The sequence below is a fragment of the Triticum aestivum genome, chromosome 6D (genome assembly GCF_018294505.1).
Source record: "Triticum aestivum cultivar Chinese Spring chromosome 6D, IWGSC CS RefSeq v2.1, whole genome shotgun sequence".
NCBI lineage: Eukaryota > Viridiplantae > Streptophyta > Magnoliopsida > Poales > Poaceae > Triticum > Triticum aestivum.
This window is the reverse complement of record NC_057811.1, coordinates 182149666-182165228: the sequence shown is the minus strand read 5'-3', so window position 1 is coordinate 182165228 and position 15563 is coordinate 182149666. Positions and strand designations below refer to the sequence as shown.

The 15563-nt window shown below is 46.8% G+C and overlaps 2 protein-coding genes across 2 annotated transcripts; one reads left to right on the top strand and one right to left on the bottom strand.

The window, feature by feature from the left end:
• The first annotated feature begins 1918 nt into the window (after positions 1-1918).
• LOC123144397 (probable serine/threonine-protein kinase SIS8) lies at positions 1919-8530 on the top strand. The gene is made up of 12 exons (XM_044563521.1): positions 1919-3105; positions 3528-3631; positions 3729-4585; positions 5044-5084; positions 5570-5638; positions 5732-5832; positions 5910-5988; positions 6073-6171; positions 7237-7305; positions 7506-7555; positions 7642-7818; positions 7930-8530. The coding sequence occupies exons 1-12, from the start codon at positions 2239-2241 to the stop codon at positions 8012-8014; spliced, it is 2598 nt and encodes an 865-aa protein (XP_044419456.1). The 5' UTR covers positions 1919-2238; the 3' UTR covers positions 8015-8530.
• Positions 8531-9103: 573 nt separating this feature from the next.
• On the bottom strand, positions 9104-12561 carry LOC123142560 (uncharacterized). Its single transcript, XM_044561424.1, has 8 exons — positions 12240-12561; positions 11718-11748; positions 11204-11337; positions 10667-10703; positions 10592-10618; positions 9830-9980; positions 9699-9759; positions 9104-9574 (listed from the first exon to the last, which is right to left on the bottom strand). Exons 1-8 carry the CDS (start codon positions 12559-12561, stop codon positions 9195-9197), a joined length of 1143 nt encoding a protein of 380 aa, XP_044417359.1. The 3' UTR covers positions 9104-9194.
• Between the last annotated feature and the right edge of the window lie 3002 nt (positions 12562-15563).

Sequence of the window (15563 nt, the reverse complement as noted above, 5' to 3'; positions counted from 1 at the left end):
GTCCGTGTTGGACGTGAAAAAACTCCAGAAAAACTAAAATAAAATGACTTAAAAAAGTAAATAAACGCAGTTAAAAAAACTTAAAACGTAAGTTAGGGGTCATGGCCACAAAACGGCCCAGTTTCACGGTTCACTTAACGGCCAGTGCCATAATTAACATAAAAACAAAATAAAAAACGCCGCCCGCGCGCTCCTGCCGCGCCCGTCAATGCCATGGCCGTCGCCGTCTTCAGTGGCCGCCGGTGTCGTCGTCGTCGCTGACGAGGTCGACGTAGTTCGGCGGTATCCAGAGGTGGGCCGGCGGTCCGTGGTGCGCCGGGGCAGGTTGGAAGGTGGCAGGTGCTTGCACCACCTCCTCCCGTGGCGACGTGTCCCGCTCCGGTGACCGCGGCGGCATGGGGCACCAGTTCACGCCCCCCACGGCGTGCGCCATCTCCGGAGCCATGCATGACCAGCTGCACTGCTGGCCCAGCAGGCCCGGGTGGAACGCGTCCACCGGTGCCTCCTCCATCACCTCCTTCGCCGCCACCATCTCCAGCTCGGGGATGGTGACGTCGCCGACCGCGGAGAGGGCCATCATCTCCTCGAGGCCCTCCCATTGGCGCTCATCGTGCGTGCGCATGGAGTCCTCCATGACACACGCCATGAGACGGGCCTCCTCCTTCGCTGTCATGCGAGGAGGTGGTGGTGGCAACAGAGATGGCGAAGGCGACGGCGTGGGCGTGAGGCGGCGCACCCGCGTACGCCCGCGCACCTGGGGAGCAGCCGCTCGATGCTCTGGACGTGCCAGCCGCGGCCCCGTCGACGTGCCGGCGAAGAAGGACGCCCGTCGCGTGTCGTGCTCGTCTCGGAACCACGTGTCCCACAGGTCCGAGTCGGGGGCGTACCTGGGGTCATAGTAGAGGTCGTCTGGGAGGAGGCGGCGGCGGCGCTCGATCACCTCGCGAGCGCACGGCCGCTCACCGGGACCCACCAGGGGAAGCGGCGTCCTTGTCTCCCAATAACGGCGGCATACATCCGCGTGGATGTAGTGCCGGTCGCGCTCGCCGGCGGCCGTGGGGGCGATGAAGAACGCGGGCGGCGCGGGGGCCCGACGCGGTGGTGATGCGGGCTTCTCATTCTTCACGGAGCCGCGGCGGCGTCCCGACGAGGAGCCAGCCTCGCGGTCGTGCTTCCCCTTGCGGCCGTAGTTCCATAGCCCCATGGCTGCGGGGCGGCCGGTCGGCGAGTTCGAGGCTAGGGTTTGGGGGTTTGCGGGTTTCGAGGAGGCCACGGGGTGGTGGGGGAGTGTGGACGACGACCGGTACACGGCTTCCCCATTTAAGAAGGACCGCGACCGTTCGCCGGTGCGGATGACCGGCGGGGCCGGCCGCGCGTGCGCATTGATGTTGGCGGGTGGGAGGTAGGTCACCGCCTGCCACACAACCCCGACGCGAACGAGCGACGCGTCCGTTTGCTGTCCGCCGCAACCCAAACCCGATACACGTTTGCGCTCGAAATGGCCTATTACTCTTTTTTCCTTGTGGAGCTTTGGAAAGGAGAGAATTTGAATAAAGTAACTCTCGGAAACTCTTATTGGACGAACAAAAACGGACCAGATGAGTCCGGACCGCCTTGTTTATCCTTTTGCCCCAAATAAACGGGCCGGACAGCAGGGGGTCACGCGGTGGAGTTGGCCTGAGGCACTGACCACGCCACGCGCCAGCGGAGAACACCCGACGCTACACTCGACGCCAGCGGAGCAGATCACGGCCGCACGATCGAAACCCATTCACGTCACCCGCGCTCCCCGTCATCCTCACCTTCCTTCCCCTTCCGTAGCTCTGCCCTGAAACGGGAGACCGCACGTTACCATTTCAGTAGCATTTTATCGCTACCCTCACCCCACCCGACCACCACGCCACGCGACGCCAGTAGGAAGAAAAAAAAAGTTGAGGGGAAGATAAGTACTACTGTACTGCTGCCGTCTTCGAGGCTTCACCGCGAGGAGGCGAAGGCGAGGCGAAGCAACGAATATATCGCCCAGGGCAACTGGGCGCGATAGAATATTTCGGGGGAGGAATAGTACCCCCGCAATTGGATGGATCTATTCTAGAATAGCACCAGATTTTTAATACCTCCGCCCGCGGATTAGCTAGCTAGCTAGCCGTGTTGGATTGGATTGGATCGAGGAGGAGGAGTAAGAAGAAGGTCCTCGAAACCCTCGCCGCGCCGGATGCCCCCTCGCTGCCGCCGCCCATGTCACGCATGAAGCACCTCCTTCGCAAGCTCCACCTCTCCGGCGCCGGCGCCGGCACCGCCAGCGCCGGCGGGCCCACTGCGGCGACCCCGTCCCCCGACCACCACCGCCCGCGGCAACGGCGCTCCGCCCAGTCGCCCCTGCCGCCGCCGGTCGTGGCCGCCGCGGTTGCCGACCCTCCGCTGCCCGCCCCGGCGGCCGCGGCCCCCGAGGAGCCGACGGGGATGGGGGCGGAGACGACCATGACGCGCCTGGAGGAGGAGTACCACATGCGGCTCGCCCTCGCGATCTCGGCGTCGGATCCCGCGGGGCTCGTCGATCCGGACTCCGTTCAGATGCGCGCCGCCGAGCGCATCAGCCTGGGTGGCCCGGCCGCCGCGCCCGGGGACCGGACCACCATGGAGGCCCTCTCCGCCCGCTACTGGAACCACAACGTGGTCAACTACGATGAGAAACTCTCGGATGGCTTCTACGACGTCTGTGGCGCACCCATGGATCCGGGCTTCCAGGTCAAATTCCCATCCTTGAGCAGCCTCAGGGCGATTCCCGTAGGGCGAGATGTTGCTTATGTCGTCATTTTGGTGAACCGGGAGCGTGATCCCATGTTGAAGCGCCTCGAGGGGAGAGCAATGGAGATTGCTGCACAAAGTAGGGCAGAACGCGGTGGAATTGCGTCAGCTGAGCTTGTACAGAAGATAGCTAGCCTAGTAGTTGATGCCATGGGTGGTGTAGTGGAGGATGCTGATGCCATGAACAGGGAATGGTCCACAAAGAGCCGCCAGCTCTGTGCTGGGCTAAACAGTATTGCCCTTCCTCTTGGTTCACTTGGAATTGGGCTCTCGCGCCACAGATCTCTGCTTTTTAAGGTTAGTACCTCTGCAAATGTCCTGTGTTCATGTGACCAATAACCTGCCACATTACATTATATATTGACTGTAGCAAATGTGGCATGGGTGGATGCTAATAATTTCCGTCACATTGCATAGTTTATATTGTGTAACTGCTGTTCAGGGTATTTACTTTTGAAGATTAGTTGCCTAACAACCAAGATAACTAGTGAAGAAGTTATGGTAGTTGAATAAAGTAGTTATCCTAGTTTGCTGTGTGTTGTTGATTCATGGATTTGCTGCACCAGATGCATAGTTGATAAAAGGGATGCATTTGTGGATCATGGATTTGCTGCACCATACATGTAGTAGATGCCGTAAGATTATTGCATTTGGTTTTTTTATTGCCTTCTGCAGTGGATCCCCTGAGCAAAGAAAACAACTCATCAAAATGGTTTCAGGTACTAGCTGACCGAGTTAATCTGCCATGCAAGCTTGTCAAAGGAATATGTTATACTGGAACAGATGAAGGCGCTATTAACTTTGTTAAAATCGACTTTGACAGGTATGTTCCTTTCATTATTGCTAACTATCTTTTCGTATTTGATCTTAGGATATTTAATTTATTGACGTACAAAAACAATCTTATGGGGCTTTTGCAGTGCTGAATATATTGTTGACTTGATGGGAGCTCCAGGCACCTTAATACCTTCAGAGATTTCTGTCAGTCAATTTCAGGACTCCAACAATAGTCAACTGAGCAGTGACGCCATTGAAGAGAGTGTTGCAGAACTATGCATAGCTCTTGAGCAGGTTAGCGGTGTATATGAGAGTAAAAATGACATGGGTGGAAGTTCATCTGATCGTAATTCTGTCCTAGAACTTCCGACTCCACATTTGGAAGATACATGTCACACAGAGAACCCACTTAAACAACGCATTATCTCCGACGAAGGCCAATTTGATGAATTCAACATTAAAGGCGATATTTCTCAGCAGAAGAAAGTGAATGACACTTCCAAGTATTTAGTTCCTGGAGTAGTGGACCCACAGTTTGCACAAAATTTGCATGACTTGCTCCTGGAGGGTGGTGCTTTGCTACCATCTGGTTTGTTATCATGTCAAAATAGTCATAATTCTGGCAATACAACAGAGATGGGCAAATCTTCTCCTGAAGTTAAAGAAATTCCTGGATGGTTGCTAGTTGGTCAAACAGGTCAGATTTCACCAGAACGTTCTGTAGCTGAAGATTCTTTACCAAAGATTCCCTTGCCACCTTGTGAAGATGGACAATACCCTGTAGAAAATACAGAAGCAACTATCGGAAGTTTGGGTACTATTTCAATTGAGGGTGATAGGGTTGCTGAACATTCTATGGCAAACATGTCAGAAAGTAGCAGTGCGAATTTGGGCAAGTTGAGCTGTTCTAGTACGAAAACAATCAGCTCTGTTATGGATGATGTTGCTGAAGATGAAATATCATGGGAAGATCTTCATATAGGAGAGCGCATTGGTCTAGGTATGCTTGTAAATTTCCTATCCTTGTCCTTCTAACAAGGCAGTAAATGGTTAGTTTAGGTTTAGAAGTAAGTTATCGAAACATGCAGCATTAAGTTTCTAAAATGAAAATTAGCTCACAGGAACATATGTGCGGCAAAACTGAATGTATTATGTTTGTTGCTGCTGGTAAAACTCTATGAAGTTACAGAAATATTGGAATGTCAGGCTCTGATGTTTCAACTCTGAAATTTCTTATTTGTTGGAAGTTTAATCTTTTAGACTTTGATAGGTAAAGAAAATATGCGCTTTTTAAGTAACATGGGGAGTAATAATGAATTAGTTGGATCTTGTTATGCAGTTCTATTGAAGTATTATCTTCTTAGCCAATTTTCGTGTTACACTTCTGCAATCAGTTGTGTTGATCCTCTCTTTTTGTAATGTATTCTCCGTTCAATGAACTTCAATTTTCCTCCGCAGGTTCATATGGGGAAGTTTATCATGCAGATTGGAATGGCACGGTAAATTACATATTCATAGTGAACTTGCATATCCATATTTTTGCTAGGAATTTTCAGTTTTGACATATTATGCACTGTATCACATATAATTCATATTGCAAGGCAATAAAAGGTGGTGGGTTGCTAATGCCGATGAAGTGATGTTTCTTGTGCAGATCAGTTGTCTCTATGCACTTCATATTCAGTTTAATGCGTATTTGATAGTAAAACTGTGTTATTTATGGTGGGTCATGGTTACATGAAGTTAAAACTAGTTAACTCAAGTTAAAACTAGTTTTCTCTAGCAGTGCTATTCTATGCATGCTGTTACTAAAAGCTAACCAATTAACAAGATTGAAATAAGCCTTAAAAGTTAACCAACTGGAAAAGTCAGATCCAGTTTTAGAAATTCACCTAGTCAGAAGAGGAAGACTTATAGTGGAACTCAATTTCTAATTTGTTTTTTGATTCCTGCTATCGGAATGTATTGTCCTCATTTATCCCAGGAGGTTGCTGTAAAGAAATTCCTTGACCAGGATTTGTCAGGTGTTGCACTGGAGCAATTCAAATGTGAAGTAAGTTCACTTTTGCGTCTCCTTACAGTTAAAGTGTCAGCTATTATCGAACTTGTGCGTCAACTAAGTGTGTATTAGTTCCTTATCTTTTAGGTGCGAATCATGTCAAGGCTAAGACACCCCAATGTAGTTCTTTTCTTGGGATATGTGACGCAACCTCCAAATCTCTCTATATTAACCGAATACCTTCCAAGGTTTCTGCAGCTCCCTCTTTTTAAACAAAAAAATGCCTTCCAAGTTATAGCAAAAATGATGTACTTTATTTTGCCAGAGGGAGCCTATATCGCCTATTGCATCGGCCAAATAGCAAAGTTGATGAAACACGAAGGTTGAAGATGGCATTTGATGTGGTAAACTTTGGCTAGTTGCTTTGTTTGCTGTTATCTGTCGTGGCTTGTTTTGTCAGTCAGTTGATATTTATTTCATTCTTTCAGGCAAAAGGAATGAATTACTTGCACACTAGCCATCCTACTATTGTACATCGTGATTTGAAATCACCAAATCTTTTAGTGGACAAAAATTGGGTTGTTAAGGTGATTCTCTTCTTCACAATCATCTTTCAGTTAATGAACGGGCATGCTAGTTTTGTTGTAATTTGTAAGTCTACTTTCACCTTTAATAAATATTTGTACCATTAGCTGCCCACTGATGAATCAAGGGTTGTCTAAAGGTGGTATGATGTTGCTTTAAAAAAAATGTGCACCCATCTTAATTTTCCATACCTGTTTTTACATAGATCTCTGGATTGCATGTCCTTGTTTATATATTTAATAGGAAATGGTTCCATACTCCTGGGAGTATGTAAACTCCTCATGTACAATATATACACTTCTGTTGTACCTGTATATGATTTTGAGTAAACTCCATTTGTAATTACTGGATATACTGCCAATTGAGTTGTATGGAAATTTTAATTTGAGTATATATTTTACATAGTTTGCACTTATACTGCTTTTATGTACATCAAGGGTATATTGCAAAATTGAAGGGGCCCAGTGATATTGTTTATGCTACTAGATTGGGATATCTTATAGTTAACTAATGAAGTATATTAAAAATGATAAGAGTGGTATATCAAAAGGTGAGAGTACACATTCTCAGGAGTATTTAATATATAGGCTTGTTGGTGACTCAGTGATCAGCTTGGGTGAAGCCGAGCTGTTCAATGAATATTTGGGTATTCTTAGCTAGGAGTCAAAATGGGATGCTGCACTTGCATTAAATGAGCATAAATATAATGAGAAGGTGCAGACGGAGTGGAGGCTAAAATTCAGAGTTTAGTCTGAATATAGCCAAGAGTATTCTTGCTAGGCTGCTGTTTAATAAGTACTTATGAAACAATGTCAGAGGGATGCAGCACCTAAAATATGTAGGGTTTGTGAGCTTGGAGAAAGAGATGCGGTCATCTTTTATGTACCTTTGTACTGTTATTAAATGCGCAAATTGTTGATTGTATAGTCGAGTGTGAAGTTGGTCTAACTGAAACTTAACAGTACAATACTGAACAACTGCATAGTAACAACAGTTCTATTGCAGGAATAAATGTCTATCCTATCCTTTCTTTTATTTACAGAGTACATATGTATTTTACCATGCAGGTGTCAGATTTTGGGATGTCAAGGTTGAAGCATCATACTTTTCTTTCCTCCAAGTCGACAGCTGGAACAGTAATATCCTTGATCTTTTTATTTATGCTTTTGTTTTGTTATGTTTGGCTCTTGTGCAATACTCCGTTCCTCTAGAATCATTTACTGATTCATTGGTTCCGTCCGACAAATGGCATATTGCCTCCTACATTTTCCTTGTTCAGCTGGTGTGTATCTGCTGTAAATAACTTATCGTGACTGTATTTCCTGTTGGCCTACAGCCGGAGTGGATGGCACCAGAGGTCCTGCGTAATGAGCCAGCTAATGAGATGTGAGTTCAGTTTTCCGAAGTCATGTTGCTCTTCTCCTGTTCCTGCCATGCTTTTCTGCTGATAGAAAATTGAATGCTGGCATCAGGTGTGATGTCTACAGTTTTGGAGTAATCCTGTGGGAATTAGCAACGTTGCGTGTACCTTGGAGTGGGCTGAATCCAATGCAAGTCGTCGGAGCAGTTGGGTTCCAGAACAAACGACTAGACATTCCCAAAGAGGTCGACCCACTGGTTGCTAGCATAATATCTTCATGTTGGGACAAGTAAGATAACAGATCATTTTGAAATAATATATGCCGCTTTTCTCAACTTTTATTTTCTCCTTTTGCTGCTACTTGCCTCACTGACAGTGACCTCATCGATCTTTGGTGCAGCGACCCAAGCAAACGACCATCGTTCTCCCAGCTCTTGTCACCGCTAAAGAAATTACAGCGGCTACTTGTTACAGAAAGCCTCTGACAATTTGTGAGACAAATATCTGGATAAACGCAAAAAAAAGAAGAAAAATATGAGTATTTATGCTACTACATGGACCAAGTTTTTCATGTTGAAGCCCGTGGAGATATATTCAAGATCTCTGCTGTATGGATGCGTATGGACAAAGGTTCTGCACATCCTTTTGTGAAAATTGTCTGCAGCAGCGCGAAGGTGGTGCTGAAGAAAGCGTAGCGTGTTAGTTCCAAGTGAAGAAAATGTGGCGCAACACGAAGTGCTCTGTGCCATGGTAAATAATTGTTCAGTTCTGTATTTGGAGCGGGGTGGGGGTGGTTCTGAGAATCAGAATTCACTACAAAGATAGGATCTTGATTTTTGTTGGTTTAAACAGAAAATGTTGAGGAAAAAAAGGGAACCAAAAGTTTTTTATGTCCGCAAAAAGTGCAGGCTTATATTTAGCACATGCAGTCTTGTATATCATGTATGCAGATGTTACTTGGCATCTCAATCTCTATGAATGCATGTTAATACTTTCAGATATCTCTTCGATAAAATGCACCCTCTTTTATCACATTTTGAAAATGGAGAATCATATTACGATGCCTTCTTTTGGTGTAATGATGTATTGATGTGTGATGAAATAGTCAATACTCATTATTTTTTCGATCAGGGGCGACAGTTCTTTTTATGGAGAAAAGTAAGCAATCAGAATTGTCATGTTTTCCTGGGCGTCCAGATTACTTTGTTTAGTATCAATTTTAAATCTGGACGTCCTGCACTTCTTTATTTTTTAGATTAAAAGCATTCTTCAAGCCATCAGAACAAAAAGCAAAGCAGGAACTCGACCCCAGATACACCTGAATGAAAAGCAAAGCATGGCCCAGAAACCACATAGCAGCTCCAAGCATTCCTCTTGCATTCATCAGCCAAGAAAACAGCATTCTTTGGATGCAGTGAACGGTTCAACTATCAAAGAGAAAGGACCACCAGAGAAAACACGAAACCAAATCCAATATCCACATCAGTATTGTCATAGACTAGACAGACACAAACTTCTCCAGTTTCTTTTCCCTAAAATCTGACCATAACTCTTTAGTAGCGCAAAAAATTAACTAGTACAACCAGGTAGTATGAACTAATTTTTAACTAACGATGACCAAAACCTAAACAGCTCATCTCAGCCCCACAACGCAAAGAGAATAGATCACTTGAAGCATTTCGCATCCAGCAGCGCCTCGCCCTCAAACGGCTCCAGGTCCTCGATCATGGCGCTGACGCGCTCCTTCTGCGCCGCATCAGAGAGATCAACCTTCGCCCAGTCATAGAGGGCCATGTCGTACACCTCCTCCATGACAAACTTGGGGATCTTAGGGCCACGGAAGAGCCAAAGCCCCTTGACCTTGAAAGGTGGCTCGGAGCCTATCACAAGCATCTTCCCAAAGGCGTACTTGCGGCACAGGTCCATACGCAGCAGGAATCCACCCACCTTGTTCATGGTCACGAAGGACACGGTGTTCTCCTCGTTGTACTTGAAGTCGCAGAACCACAGGGAGTAGCCCTCCGGGTCATACATGTCCCAGAAGCCTGCAACACAGAGAGAAGATGAGAAACTTGATGTGGTTGCACTTTTTTTTACCGGATTTTAGAATGGAACTGACCTTTAATGTCCATGAAAGATTAAAGAAGCATCATTTGGTTGCTATTTTACCATATCGTGCGATAGCATTGCTCTCAAAAACAGGACCGTCAGGAGTCTCAAGAACAGGAACCTGCAAAAGAAGCAGCCATTATTAGATTTATATCATTGCATCAATCTTCTGAAGAAGATTTGGTGCATACCTTTCCGATAGGATTCATCTTGAGAAAGTCTGGAGTATGGTTGGAGACACCCATCTGAAAATCCTTCACCAACTCAACATTGACGCCGCTGTATTCAGCGGCAATGAGGTGCCTTAAACGCATTCTTGTTTCCACTGCCAGTATGCAACACCTACGCAAATACAAAATTATTTAGGCGATACAAAAAGTGAGAATATTAGAACTATGAGAAAGGGTGGTAATGATACTATGATTGCATGAGAATATGAGAACTGTGACAAAGGGATGCAATGTCAAAATAAACAGAATAACTAAGAGCAGTGGAGCTGATTTAAAATAAGAGTACCAATTTATTTGTATGCCAACTTTAATGATGTGATGTGCTACAGAACAAATAGTTGAGGAAAACTAAGGAGATCACCAAATTAAAAGGACAATTGCACAACATACAATGCACCACTCAAAAAACGCTAATGCAAACTACTACAGCCTAAGTACACCCGCTAGGATATCTAAAAGGCTACCAACAAAAACAGAGACCATATTGCCCAACGTAACTCGATCGATCCCCTCTTAAAGGGGACAGAACGATGGCAAGGAATTTATCCTTAGCCAATGCATCAGGGGCAGACAGGCTTTATACATCGGTTCATGGTCATGGCAAAGTGTGATAACCCCAACGAACGAACAATCTAGTGCCGAGCCTGATATCATGTCAATTATGACGGGAAACTAACAAGATCCCCAGATCAAGTTCAAACCATGCAGTAACCAGTCAATTACCTAGGGAACACAGCGCCCAAGAAAAACCTGAAATAAGACCATGGCACGAACAGAGTCGAATGAAGAAACACTCACCAGCGCAATGTTGACACGGCCCCGCTCGATCTCAGATCTGCACGATAGCAATCGAAGAGAGAAACGAACAGTGAGATCGACGAACGATTATACGCCACAAAGCATTCAAGTATTTTCTTAAAGGAGAAACAGAGGATCCTTACGGTTGGCGCCCGCGGAGATCGCGGGAGCAGCACAAGGGCTTCATGGCCCGTCTGCACGCTACTTGTATGAACCGAAACCGTGGCGGCCACGCACGCCTATTCCCAAGTTTGCCGCCACGAGGACGATCGTTTGTTTCGTGGCTCTTACGTTGGGCTCGCCGGGACAGAAAGGCCAGGCGTTACGGTAGGGGTTGCACTTGAGAATGGGTTTTCAGCAAAAAATTGAGGCCGGTTCTTTGTTTTCTCTTTTCTTTTTGCGGGCGGTTCTTTATTTTTCTTGAACCGGAGTAGGCGTCTCCGGTCTAAGATTTCTTCTAGGCGGTTTTTTTAACTGTATAAACGCAGACGCTCATACATACGCATATATACTCATCTCTATTCCTATGACGCACACATGCATATCCTATCCTTATGAGCACCTCCGAGAAGCTGAGCCGACACATCATCTTGAGATTGATAAAATCGCCAAAGATGCTTTCGTCGTCGACGAGAACGTCTTCTCTCACTGAACGCACATTGTCAGAAGGCCTGAAATAAATACAGAAAAATGCGAGCACCGGCGTCAAGTCTAGAACTTGAACCGTGGTGGACTGGGGATACCATTGTCCTCTTAATAACCATCCAACCACAAGTTGGTTCACCTTTTTTCCTAGGCTAACACGTTTAGGATGATTTTAGTTTTAAGAATAAAGATGCAAGGAGCGTCCGACTTTAAATTAATACAACCCAAGCACACACGTCGAAACAATATAGATCCAACATAGCATCACTAGGGTTTGGAACATGAAATTAAAACTTGGGCATCAACTTAGGCTCAAGAAAGACCCAAAAGGCTGCCACTACCCTAAGGGGTGGAAACCGGAAGGAGATATTTTGCATCTTGCTGATCACCAATCACATGTCCTCACTGTCCCTTCACTTCCCGAGTGGCATCCACTACTGCAGAACAAATTATATTTGAATAGACAATCGACAAGGTGAGACGGGGAGAACCTCGATCGTAAGTTTGTTGTGAATTTGCCACATGGCCCATAAAAGTGCTCCGACACAATGACACATAACACATTTAGACGCGCCACATAACGAATTCAGCATAGAGAGAAAATCAGCACCCGAGGCAGGCACTCCACGCAAAGCGCGGCAACGAATATCTTAAAAAGACGTGCTTAGCATCCGCACCACACAAAGAGCCCATTACGCTTACATGGGGAAATATCAGATGATACCGCGGCTTAGGTGTACCATGATACAGGATCTTGGAAGCCGTTGGATCTCAAAACCGACGGCTCCCGAGAGCTCTTGAACATTTTGCAAAAAAGTCATCCAAATGTCTAACTTTTTTTTTTCGAGAAAACGCAAAAGACCTTTGCATTTCATTTCCTTGAAAAGGCGGGAGTTTGGGTTAAAATCCTCCTAGGAGGCAAACATACAATGCAAAAGCGCGAAATCAGTGTACATCCCAGGTTTGGGGGTGAGGGCGCGAAGCCCCAGCGCTCCGGCTCTGGCCCAGAGGGCCGCCTCCTCCTTGATTGATGCGGAGCATCCCAAGGTCATCCCCATGGACCAACCTACGTCTCCCACGACACCACTTGTACCCATGAAAAGAGCCCGAACAAAGGCTATCGAAGATAAGGTGAACTCGCTCCTATCCGAACTGCCACTTTCTATGCACGAGACATGGCTACTACCTCCAACGGAAACACTATGTGTGCTTAGGTACTTGGAGGATAACCATGGAACATCTACATCCATTGGACAAGAGGGCGAGGACAAGTGCGAAGGACAAGAAGAAGGACTGCCGAAGAAACTACAGCCTCCGGGCGACCAGTCGGGACCGGACGTCCGACGCCTGAAGCTCAACATGCCCGAGTCCCAGCCAAAACAGGCTACAGCGAGCGGACGTCCGGCCACACCCTCCAGCGAGCGGACGACCGACAAGGCCCGGACGTCCGTCGACTCTGCACCCGAGCCAAAATTAACGGAAGTCCGAAGCCACCGGACGTCCGGCGCATCCTTCACAGAACGGATTTAGCGGAAGTCCGACGACTCTGGACGTCCGGTCCCCCGTGAGCCACCGGACGACCGGTCGCCAGCGGACGTCCGACACCTGTCTGCGCACAGTTTCGGGCCGAAGCCCATGTACCCTTTCACTTCGCCCCTCTTTTGCACTAAGACTATAAATAGACCCCCCTCCTCCTAGTTAGGGTTAGCAAAGGATTAGCTCATGTTTGTGTGAGAGCTTTGCTCATCCACTTGGTTACCTTCTCCTCGAAGATCGCACCTCCACCGGAGAAGATCCTTCCAAGCGGATTCAAGACCCCCTCTTGGGTGGCCCCATCAAGACCTCCTCACGGAGAAGAACCAGTTACCTTTTGTATCGTCCGTTGTTGACTTTGGATCGTGTATCCCCCTTTGTGTTTCGAGGATCTAGCATATATGTGACTATATCTTGTTGGTTTGAGAGTTCCTCTTGTGTTTTCCCTCGTTTTCCCCTCGTGTTCTTCGTGTTCTTAGTTGGGATCCGCTCCTTTCGTGAAAGATCAGCCGCATAGGGTTCCACCCTACATCATCTTGGTATCAGAGCCACGTTGATCATGATTTCGGAGCCTCCCCTCTTCGTTTTCTAGTTTGATTTTGTTGCTTTTCGTCCTAATCCGAAAATCCACACCAAAAATAGCCCCAATTTTTTTTGTGATTTGTTGGTGTGATGAAGTTTTGTTGGATTTGATCCATGGATTTGCTTTGCCTCGAGTGGATCTAGCTTTTCCCTAATTTTCTCCACTTTCCATCCACGTAATCGCTCGAATTTTGCCCCCAAAATCCCAAAATTCCGCCCAAATTCGCGCCCCGCATCTCGCACATCGCGTTGACCCCGACCCACCGGACGACCGTCAGTTTACCGGACGTTCGGAGCCTCTGGAACGAACGGACGACCGCAACTTCCGGACGTCCGTTAAAGCCTGACGAAACTGAATTTCTCCCCGAAAGTTTTCAGCCAGCACATCCACTTCCGCATACACATTCCTATACCACCACCATTTCCGCATACCACCTCCATAGCTTGTCCGCTACCCACCTTCGACGATTTTGACACATTTTGGTCTTGGAGAATTTGAGTTGTGCTAACCGTGTCCTTTTGTGTTTCGGCTATCTAGGTACGGTTCGACATCGACATCACTACCGCTCATCTTCGCCGCGGACTACTACGATCGGCTACATCATTTCGGTATCAATCTCATCTTGGTATCGCGATAGCCTCATACACTCTTGCATTTGCATTGATAACTCCATAGCCTTACTTTTTGCGTAGCTTACCCACCGAGACTAGCCTTTGAGTATTGCCGGCAACGTGACTTGTGCACATTAGTGATCATACTTCCCATAGCATACATACCATATCTTCGTGGTGAATATCTTGGTATCATCTCTTGTGTCACAAAGTTGTCATCGCATACACAATTGCTCTCTTGGTTCGTGAAGCATTGCTTGAGAAAAGAGCTCAAACAACAAAGAGCCAAACAAGCTTTTAAGCAAACGGGAAAGATAAGCAAAGAGCTTATAAGCAAGAACCATATCATCATACAACATTAAGATTGTCATACTCGATCATCTTGGATCATATCATTTGAACATCATACATATAGCATACTTGGGATAGAAGTCGTTGCATTTTTGCTTAGTAGGTTGTGCACAAGTTCGTATCCGCCTATTGTGCAATCGTGCTAGCGTCTCTCTAGTGTTGTGCAACACGAGCATCTTGGTGGATTCCACATTTTGGCTCACCCTTGGTTGCACAACCCCACATTATCTATTTGCGTGTGTGTTTCCGTGTACCATATCTTGCTATAGGTCTACTTGTTGCATTTACAAATTTGTGAATCTTTTCCAACATTATTGAAGCTCACTTACAATTGCATCAAATTTTGTGCCACCATCCTAACCAAGCTCCACCATAAGATTTTACTTGTGTAGGTGTGAGAAACCGACAAGAATTGGTACCAATTGTGTTATTTCCTTGTTACACATTGCGTGATCTTGATACATCTTCAACATCGGTCAAGGTACATTTGGTATTGGTTCTTCTCTTTCTCCCACTCACATATCTTTGTTTGGAATGATGGATAGGCCAAGTACTTCTACCAACCCACTCTTCATTGAGCAAGACGCCGACATGACCTCCTACGTCACTAAGACTCAACTATTTGGCACACATCGCGCTTTGCATAAAAAACAACTTGCTTTGGGCGACCGCATCGACAATCTCGCCACCGACCTACGAAAATCCGAGCAACGTACAAGAGACTACTTCGACACATTCATGAGTTCCCTCAAAGAAGATATCCGAACCATGATGGTCAACCGCTCTTCTACAACTTCGTCCTCCTCAAGACGGAGCCGCTCAAGTCGACACTCCGACGACACTATCTCCGGTTCAAGTACGCCGACATCGAACACTCTTCGTCGTGCCGCGCGTCAAGACCGTCAAGCAAACCGCAATCCTCTACACGACACCGATTCTCAAGAGCATCGTCAACATCAAGCCCAAGCCGCATTCGCGCAAGCACAAGAACGGCAACGACAACGACAACAAGAACAAGAGGAGCTAGCACGACAACATCAAGATGCACAAGATGCCGAGGCACAACGTCAAGAGCAACAACTACGAGAAGCTCAAGCACTTGAGGCACAACGTGCCCTTCGAGATTCAAGTCGAGCCGTAGCAAACCGAGGCCGACAAGCTTGTCTACAACAAG

What these genes read in the sequence shown, in the direction of transcription:
- LOC123144397 (XM_044563521.1), top strand. Translation starts at nt 2,239, where the DNA reads ATGTCACGCATGAAGCACCTCCTTCGCAAGCTCCACCTCTCCGGCGCC. An exon ending in AGGAGAGCGCATTGGTCTAG is followed by an intron (nt 4,586 to 5,043) that starts GTATGCTTGTAA and finishes TTTCCTCCGCAG; the next exon opens with GTTCATATGGGGAAGTTTAT. An exon ending in AATGAGCCAGCTAATGAGAT is followed by an intron (nt 7,556 to 7,641) that starts GTGAGTTCAGTT and finishes TGCTGGCATCAG; the next exon opens with GTGTGATGTCTACAGTTTTG.
- LOC123142560 (XM_044561424.1), bottom strand. Translation starts at nt 12,561, where the DNA reads ATGGATGTAGATGTTCCATGGTTATCCTCCAAGTACCTAAGCACACAT. An exon ending in CATAAGGATAGGATATGCAT is followed by an intron (nt 10,704 to 11,203) that starts GTGTGCGTCATA and finishes GCTATCGTGCAG; the next exon opens with ATCTGAGATCGAGCGGGGCC. An exon ending in GCCGTGTCAACATTGCGCTG is followed by an intron (nt 10,619 to 10,666) that starts GTGAGTGTTTCT and finishes GTCTTATTTCAG; the next exon opens with GTTTTTCTTGGGCGCTGTGT.